Genomic DNA, 10247 nt, shown 5'->3' with positions numbered 1-10247 from the left:
TATGCAAGGCACGATTTGCCTAATAAGCCAAATTTTCCTGAATTTATATATTTTTCTAATTTTGTTCTTATAAAATGATAAATCTGGCTATTTTAATATGTATGAGTTCTGGCTATTTTAATATGTATGAGTTAATTTGTTTAAATTTGAGTTAAATTTGAGAGTCGTTTGGGCAAGCTAAACGTACGTTTTACAACCATGTCCCCAAAGCGAAACCAGAAATTAGAAACTCATTGGTCGTAGCTTATGTGATGGGACTTGAGAAACTTTCTCCAGTGTTTATGAACCTTAATATCAAATTGGTGTTCACTAATAATACGATCAAGTCCAATTAAATAAAAACCTTCTCTGGTACAGCAGGTTGTGTGTATTCGATTCCCTGCAATGATTGTGAGTCTGTGTACCTGGGACAAACAGGAAAAATCCTTAAAATTACGTATATCCCAGCATGCTTATAGTATAAGAACTTCCCAAACATCTAATGCTTTGTATCTACACGCAAGTTTGAGTGCAAAATCGAAATTAGTCGTTGCAAAGGCAAAATTGCCATTTAGTAAGTGGATATGAACACATTTTCAGTTCAATCCATGTCGAAAGATCTAAGATGAAAATCTTATATCTTTCGTATTAACTAATACGAAAATCTTAACTGGTTGTCCATTTGACACGATGACTGTGCAATGGAAAAATAAATTTTCATCTCCTGGAAAAGTAATATATTATATGCAGCTAAGAATGTGTAATGCACATATTTCATAAATATGCATGAGATAAGCGTCGAACATTGGCATACATTTAAATTCTGCGAATCTTTTGAATCTGTGAACCACATCATAATGGCAGAGGGGTCGTCCACCACACTGCGGAGAGTCTGGTATGGTTGCTTGATGTGTCTCACAGCCAGACCTGACATGAGGTTCCCGGAGTAACTCTTGACCAACACCTGTGCTGCCATCATCATCCAGAGCAGGAACACCAGCCGCCTCCACCACCAGCGGCCCGATACCACGCAGTCTGGAGTAGTGTAAGGTACTTTGGGGCTTAACTAACGTCACGAGTCACTTGCACCAATACCAGAAGAATATCTTGGCAACCAGTAATTTTATTTCTTCACAAAATATATTTTGGATTACATTATTATCTATTACATTATTAGTACTGTAATCCCAAGTATTATTTGGATTACATTTTTAAGTAATAGTTATGTGGCCCCCATCACCCTTATAATTATCTCCTTGCAATCAATAATTATTATGTTTTCACTGTAAGTATCTAAGTTGTACATTTTATATATTCAGAACTGATAACGCAAGCGATAAACTAGATGTGAAAAACCTAATATATATCCTAAAAACATACAATAAAAACACTAAAGTATTACTGACCTTGTTGTAACAAAGCGCTAATCAAACGGAAGGAGTCTCTTTCCCAGTTCCCCTCTGTGGCAATGTGAGTTATAGATAAGAATGACAAGGCCAGGAACAGCGTGAAAGAAAGCATCAGGAGCGTCGTCATGGTGGCCGCCCACACCGGCGGCTCCAGAGGGAACACGAAGCCCCACGGGTCAATCTCCGGCCGGCCTCGAGTGCCCAGGATTCTACTGTACTGTATAGTTATTGGCCACATGAAGTCCACCACCGAGGCCAAGGCCGGAGATACACCTAGAGGGCCTAGAGCGAAGTCGGCTTCCTAAAAAATTACGATAGGTACCTCTGTAGGTTATTACAATGGGTTTTAGTTGGTTTTTGGGTCATTATCAAATGAGGTTTTCTCTCTGCTGGGCACTGGTTTGTGGCAAGGCTTCTCTCTCTCCCTCTCTCTCTCTCTCTCCCTCTCTCCTGTTCTCTCTCTCTCTCTCTCTCTCTCTCTCTCTCTCTCTCTCTCTCTCTCTCTCTCTCTCTCTCTCTCTCTCTCTCTCTCTCTCTCTCTCTCTCTCTCTCTCTCTCTCTCTCTCTCTCTCTCTCTCTCTCTCTCTCTCTCTCTCTCTCTCTCTCTCTCTCTTTCACTCGGCATAAAAGAGTTATATACTAGGAGACGTCACAGGGAGCGGACGCTGGGACGAGGCTCTGCCGGCAATGTGCCATCATACAGTGAAATCCTGACCCCACCGGGCCCAGACTCAACAGTGTGCAGTTTGAACATCCTGGGAATGTGTGAGAGGGGCGGGAAATGCCCAGGGTGTACCATCGCAACTAAAAAATCAAACAAGTGGATTGGCAGTGTGGAAACCTCTGAACTGCCGTGAGGGCCACACAAGCGTATCGTGAGGGGCTCCCACAGTTATGGGGTAGGGTGAGGGGTTGGGGGGATTGGGAGGGGTTCTTGTGAGGTCAGTCGAGGGAGGGGGGTGACCCGTGTGAAAGTGTTTTTGAAAGTATCACTGAAAAATACATACCTTGGGTCTCGGGAGACAGCTATCGTGTTTTAAGGGCATCGAGCCCACAGTGAACCATATTACATGTGTATGATATTGTACAGTGATACCCCCAATAAAATATACAAATGTGCTAGTGTCACCCTTCCCCCCCTCCCCCCATACCCTGAAGTCCGTACCGTCACCCAATCAACAAGTCGAGAGGTGCCTTTCTCTCACCCCCCTACTCCACCAAACTGTGACCGTCGGCCCTGTGTCCACCCTCCCCGCTACGTCTGCCCAGCGCCCACCCAGCACCTGCCCAGCGCCCACCCAGCACCTGCCCAGCACCTGCCCAGCGCCCACCCAGCACCTGCCCAGCGCCCACCCAGCACCCGCCCAGCGCCCGCCCAGCGCCTGCTTAGTGCCCGCCGATGTCGCAGGTCACAACTGACAGCCAGACTTCTCTCAGCCAAGAGGAGCCATCAATCAGCAACAGGTACGGCATATGCCAAGAGTGTGACAAGGAGTGTCGTCTCAGGCATAACGGACATGTGCGCAAACATTTCCACAACGGAACCCAATGTCCGGATACATTTCAACCTCCCAAAGAGAGTATCAAGGTCCCACACAAACAATCAGGGAAAACACCTCCAACACCTTCATTTCGACTGAGAACCTACTAGAAGCCATCAAAACGACATCGGTTGGAACCTTGCAGCACATCCCCAAACCTGCCCACTCCCAAGCAGCAGCCAAATTATCCAGCCTCTTGAAAAAGGTTAATGCCTCTCCCGGAACCATCCAAGCATGGCGCAACCTTCTCCTGTTTGGGAACATATGCCTAGCCGTCCCTGCAAGGAGAGAAAAATCAGTAGCTTCCTCAGTCATTATGACTATAAATAGTTTTCATAGAGAGGACAACCAGCCACCCCTCCCCACCCAAGTCATAAACACCCCCCGCAGGAAAGGTACCAACAGCAAAACCGAGGCATCCAAAATCAGAGCAACAGTCAGCAAGAAAATAGAAGAAGGCAACACTATAGGGGTATTCAGAGTCATCACCAGCAAAGACACAGTTTCCATCAGAGACACCGATACAGCACAAGCCCTGGGATAAAAACACCCACCCAGAGCTGGGTGGGAATCACAAATTGAGAAGTGTGTATTGTATATTTGGGCCTGATGACCTAAATTTCTGGATTTCATTGCCAATAAAACTACTAACATTATAAGTGAAGAGTTTCAATTTTAGAGTATTTTCACTTAATAAACGAAGATTTTATTTCAATCATGAATAGAACCATATTTTTTGTGAGTATTGCGTGAACACAAGGGCCTTGATGAGGGTTGGAACTTATGCACAGGATGTTCCCAAACGCGCCCAGACTAAGGCACGTCTGAGAATATATCACGCTATTGTGATTTCTGTGTGTATTGTGTGAAGTGAGAATCACTGACAGGGTAAAGGAAGCAACACAAATATCAAGTGGTCAGGACCATATATATTGAAGATAATGTATAGTGGAGATAATTTTTGGATTTTTATTGGTAAATATCCTACGAGCTGAGAATTGAGTTTAGTGAAAATAGTTTTGTTGTAAGAATTATTTGAGACGGGTAAAAACATGGCTGGCTAATACTCAAGTGAATTCCTCAAATCCTCTTGTATTGAAGGAGCATAATACTTAATGAAGAGGTCACACACTCTTAATACAAAAATTCCCCTGCCTATCAGACAAGGCTCTAAATTACTAGTGACCTTCTGTCACACGAGCCAACTTAGCACACGATTTATACTAGCACCATTTTCTTGTGAAATACGAAGCTGAAAATGTTGAGCCAATTGGCAAGGATTAAAGAGATGCTGACAACAACTGCCTGCATTGTAATGAAGGGCAATCTCCTACCAAAGAAAGGAGGGGTTTCTTTACTCTTTTATTTCCGTCATTGTCAATACAATTAAAAATTTAGATTATTGCAATTTCATTAATAGTCTTAGCATTGTTAATGATTGAGTTGCGTGCGGTTAACAGCACAGTCATAGTATTCTCTTTCAGATTTACTGATGCATCCCACTCTTCCACAGTCATGCATTTCCTATCTTATTAAACACCTTAATAACTGTGGGGACATATTTTTAGGGCATAATATTATGTGCGTTGTGAGGTTGATGGATTGTCCATTCTGGACAATCCACCAAAACCTCTGAAGAGTGCTTTTACTTCGATCAGGATATTAAGGTGGATTAAGGCGTCCTGTAGATACCAGTTGCTTTGCTCCTGGGAGTATGGGTTCGAGACACTTCTGGGGTGTGAGTTTTTAGTCGCATATAGTCCTGGGGACCATTCAGGCTTGTTCGCATCAGGAGATTATATATATATATATATATATATATATATATATATATATATATATATATATATATATATATATATATATATATATATATATATATATATATATATATATATATATATGTCGTACCTAGTAGCCAGAACGTCATACTCGGCCTACTATGCAAGGCCCGATTTGCCTAATAAGCCAAGTTTTCCTGAATTAATATATTTTCTCTAATTTTTTTCTTAAGAAATATATATATATATATATATATATATATATATATATATATATATATATATATATATATATATATATAATATATTATGCACAAGCCTGACATTCATACAACCAACCCTGAGGACAGCACACTCCTAGGTGCTCCTCTTGGAAGGAATGCCATCGACGGGGTCCTTGGTAAGAAGATCACTGACCTGAAGAGGATGAACGAGAGGATTGAAGACATCGATGCTCATGATGCACTTTACCTCATCACCAGATGCTTGTCCCTCCCCAGGCTGACCTACTTTCTAAGATGTTCACCATCTTTCAACAATATTAAATTAGAAGAGTACGACAGCTTGCTGAAATCAACACTAGAAAAAGCCCTCAATCTTTCCCTCAGCGACTTACAGTGGAAACAGGCCTCCCTTCCTGTCAGGCTCGGGGGCCTTGGCGTGCGCACAGCAACACAAATTGCTGTACCAGCGTTCCTGTCCTCTTCAGTGGGGTCTGACAACTTGGTAAAGGAAATCCTACCTGAGCACCTATTTCAATAGGCAGGGGTACATGATCCCATCTTCACAGACTGCACAACCAAATGGGTCTCTCTCGCAGGACCAGCACCCCAACCACCGCCTTCTGAAGCCAATAAGCAATCCAGCTGGGATCGCCCCATTGCCAACCAAGAAGCTGCGACTTTGCTAGAAGCTGCGACAACACCACATGACACTGCCCGACTTAGAGCTGTAGCAGCTCCCCATGCAGGTGATTTCCTATTAGCAACCCCAATGTCAGCAACCGGCACCGGTCTCACACCGCAGGCCCTCCGAATTGCCGTGGCTCTCCGCCTCGCTGCCCCAATCCACACCGAATACAGGTGTATTTGCGGCGAGGCAGAGGCCAACAGATACGGACGGCATGGCCTTCTCTGCCAAAGGACAGGAGGATGGCATGCAAGACACGGCGAGGTCAATGACATTATTAAGAGAAGCCTTACCACAGCCGGTTGTCCAGCAGAGAGAGAGCCCCGTTACCTAATGTCCCGCAACTCTGATGAGCCTGTCGGTCGCCCAGATGGAATCACGGTGAACCCCTGGAAGAATGGTAGACAGTTGGTGTGGGACTACACTTGAGTTTCAACTTTAGCCAATACCTATGTTGACTTCAGTGCTACACAAGCAGGAGGAGCTGCCAATCATCGGGAGGCGGCCAAGTCACGTAAATACAGAGACCTTGAGCACCACTACAATTTTGTCCCCATTGCCTCAGAGACACTTGGTGCCTGGGGTAAAAGTGCTGCTAGCTTTTTGAAGGAGTTGGGGTCTAAGCTAATCGAAACAACTAGAGACCCTAGAGCTGCCAGTTTTCTTTTTCAGCGCCTAAGTGTGGCAATCCAGAGAGGAAATGATCACTGCATCCATGGTTCCTGCCCGCCATCTGAGGAGCTGGAAGAGCTGTACAACTTGTGACAAGCAGCCTTGCACCCTGCATGTAATCAATATTGTAACTTTTTTTGTGTAATGACATTTTCAAATAAAGTTAGATAAATATACACACATACCAAAAGAATAGGGGTGGTAGGAGAAGAAAATATCAAAGTGTTCAGTGAGGATCCACAAGGTCTTCTCTGAGTACTCTTTATTTTCTTCTCCGAGGCTATGGGTCCCTACACTTGCACCAGAGGTGGTACCCCTTCTTTTTTTCATTTAAAAAAAAAATAAAAAAATAAAATAAATATATATATATATATGCGAACAAGCCTGAATGGTCCCCAGGACAATATGCAACTGAAAACTCACACCCCAGAAGTGACTCGAACCCATACTCCCAGAAGCAACGCAACTGGTATGTACAAGACGCCTTAATCCACTTGACCATCACGACCGGACAAAATGAGGTGATAGCCTAAGCTATTTGAACCACCCCACCGCCGGCACTCGGATAGTAATCTTGGGCATAGCATTTTACCAAATCACCTCATTCTTTGGGGCACACGTGAGGAACACAAATGCGAACAAGCCTGAATGGTCCCCAGGACAATATGCAACTGAAAACTCACACCCCAGAAGTGACTCGAACCCATACTCCCAGAAGCAACGCAACTGGTATGTACAAGACGCCTTAATCCACTTGACCATCACGACCGGACAAAATGAGGTGATAGCCTAAGCTATTTGAACCACCCCACCGCCGGCACTCGGATAGTAATCTTGGGCATAGCATTTTACCAAATCACCTCATTCTTTGGGGCACACGTGAGGAACACAAATGCGAACAAGCCTGAATGGTCCCCAGGACAATATGCAACTGAAAACTCACACCCCAGAAGTGACTCGAACCCATACTCCCAGAAGCAACGCAACTGGTATGTACAAGACGCCTTAATCCACTTGACCATCACGACCGGACATAATGAGGTGATAGCCTAAGCTATTTGAACCACCCCACCGCCGGCACTCGGATAGTAATCTTGGGCATAGCATTTTACCAAATCACCTCATTCTTTGGGGCACACGTGAGGAACACAAATGCGAACAAGCCTGAATGGTCCCCAGGACAATATGCAACTGAAAACTCACACCCCAGAAGTGACTCGAACCCATACTCCCAGAAGCAACGCAACTGGTATGTACAAGACGCCTTAATCCACTTGACCATCACGACCGGACAAAATGAGGTGATAGCCTAAGCTATTTGAACCACCCCACCGGTGTGAGTTTTCAGTTGCATATTGTCCTGGGGGACCATTCAGGCTTGTTCGCATTTGTGTTCCTCACGTGTGCCCCAAAGAATGAGGTGATTTGGTAAAATGCTATGCCCAAGATTACTATCCGAGTGCCGGCGGTGGGGTGGTTCAAATAGCTTAGGCTATCACCTCATTATGTCCGGTCGTGATGGTCAAGTGGATTAAGGCGTCTTGTACATACCAGTTGCGTTGCTTCTGGGAGTATGGGTTCGAGTCACTTCTGGGGTGTGAGTTTTCAGTTGCATATTGTCCTGGGGACCATTCAGGCTTGTTCGCATTTGTGTTCCTCACGTGTGCCCCAAAGAATGAGGTGATTTGGTAAAATGCTATGCCCAAGATTACTATCCGAGTGCCGGCGGTGGGGTGGTTCAAATAGCTTAGGCTATCACCTCATTATGTCCGGTCGTGATGGTCAAGTGGATTAAGGCGTCTTGTACATACCAGTTGCGTTGCTTCTGGGAGTATGGGTTCGAGTCACTTCTGGGGTGTGAGTTTTCAGTTGCATATTGTCCTGGGGACCATTCAGGCTTGTTCGCATTTGTGTTCCTCACGTGTGCCCCAAAGAATGAGGTGATTTGGTAAAATGCTATGCCCAAGATTACTATCCGAGTGCCGGCGGTGGGGTGGTTCAAATAGCTTAGGCTATCACCTCATTTTGTCCGGTCGTGATGGTCAAGTGGATTAAGGCGTCTTGTACATACCAGTTGCGTTGCTTCTGGGAGTATGGGTTCGAGTCACTTCTGGGGTGTGAGTTTTCAGTTGCATATTGTCCTGGGGACCATTCAGGCTTGTTCGCATTTGTGTTCCTCACGTGTGCCCCAAAGAATGAGGTGATTTGGTAAAATGCTATGCCCAAGATTACTATCCGAGTGCCGGCGGTGGGGTGGTTCAAATGGCTTAGGCTATCACCTCATTTTGTCCGGTCGTGATGGTCAAGTGGATTAAGGCGTCTTGTACATACCAGTTGCGTTGCTTCTGGGAGTATGGGTTCGAGTCACTTCTGGGGTGTGAGTTTTCAGTTGCATATTGTCCTGGGGACCATTCAGGCTTGTTCGCATTTGTGTTCCTCACGTGTGCCCCAAAGAATGAGGTGATTTGGTAAAATGCTATGCCCAAGATTACTATCCGAGTGCCGGCGGTGGGGTGGTTCAAATGGCTTAGGCTATCACCTCATTTTGTCCGGTCGTGATGGTCAAGTGGATTAAGGCGTCTTGTACATACCAGTTGCGTTGCTTCTGGGAGTATGGGTTCGAGTCACTTCTGGGGTGTGAGTTTTCAGTTATATATATATATATATATAAATATATATATATATATATATATATATATATATATATATATATATATATATATATATATACATATATATATATATATATATATATATATATATATATATATATATATATATATATATATATGTAAATATATTGTGACGGTAAAGCGTTGGTGTTCGGCTGTTTCAAAAGCTAGGGGCAGGGCCTCGTCACATAATCAATAAAAAGAGAGAAAAGTTGGTCCTTTCGTCTGTGGTAAGGTAATGGGAAGACACACAAAACACAAGTATATAAACAATGAAATTTTAATTACTCTAGAAAAACAAGACATGAATAAAGGCAATCACATAAAAATATGCAGGATAAGTCAACAAACAAAATAACATGAATAATCACTGGCAAATGAAAAGTTAGCTAAGACAAGTAAGTTACAGTGATAGCAAAATAAAATATGAATGCTGGAATACTGGCTTCGAGCTGCCACCTCCCTTAGTACACGAAAGCCAAGGCTTCGTCTACCAGCGAGAGATGTCAACTGCATGGAGCACTGAGATATTCTGACGAGACTGGCGCACTGCAGCCCAGAAGTCGACTTGTGGCGGTGGCGGAGGGCAGGTGCGACGAGACACCAGCCAATCAGCAACAGGCAGGCAGAGGATGAGCAGTTAGCTGGTTACGGCGGTGGCCAGGTGTGCTGGGTACGATTTTCTCTCTGGGCAAAACGTTTGGCGATACTTGGTGAACGTATCTTGTATATAGTATCTTGTATTTTGACGTAATTATGTAGGGAAGAGCAGGCTCAATCTCTCTTGAAAGAGATTTTTCGTCACAACTCTCCCCCGAAGCCTGCGGTTCTGGAAGAAGTTATGTCTTCATGTGGTGGAGTAATAGTTGGAGTTGCTTCTACTTCATAAACTCTGGAGAGGGCGTCGGCTAATATGTTGTCAGAACCCTTGATATAGCGGATCTCCAGGTTGAAATCTTGCAGATATAAAGCCCATCGTAGAAGACGCTGGTTAGTGAATTGGGCTTGATGTAAGAAGCGGAGAGGATTGTGGTCTGAGAAGATGGTGGTAGACCTGGCACCTTGTAGGTATGGAGCAAAGTGCTGGAGATTCAGGACGATGGAGAGTAGCTCCTTTTCAATAGTGCTGTAGTTCCTCTGGTGTGGTTTCAACTTGTAGCTGTAGTAGCTGACAGGTAGAACCTCCTCGCCTCGTTGCTGCATCAGGACACCACCGATGCCGGTACCACTGGCGTCGACATGAAGGACGAAAGGCTTGGTGATATCTGGCGAGGCGAGAATGGG

General features: G+C 44.5%; 1 protein-coding gene across 1 annotated transcript in view; it reads right to left on the bottom strand.

The window, feature by feature from the left end:
* Positions 1-10247, bottom strand: part of LOC123749429 (probable glutamate receptor) — a 139097-nt gene that overhangs the window by 63912 nt on the left and 64938 nt on the right. The window contains exons 8-9 of the mRNA XM_045731522.1: positions 1386-1689; positions 794-1014 (exon numbers count right to left, since the gene is read on the bottom strand). Of these exons, the coding sequence (XP_045587478.1) occupies positions 794-1014; positions 1386-1689 (525 nt within the window). The remainder of the gene's footprint in view (positions 1-793; positions 1015-1385; positions 1690-10247) is intronic.

The sequence above is a fragment of the Procambarus clarkii genome, chromosome 4 (genome assembly GCF_040958095.1).
Source record: "Procambarus clarkii isolate CNS0578487 chromosome 4, FALCON_Pclarkii_2.0, whole genome shotgun sequence".
NCBI classification, from domain to species: domain Eukaryota; kingdom Metazoa; phylum Arthropoda; class Malacostraca; order Decapoda; family Cambaridae; genus Procambarus; species Procambarus clarkii.
Note: the sequence above shows the minus strand (reverse complement) of the source record. Positions and strands in the feature narration are given on the sequence as shown.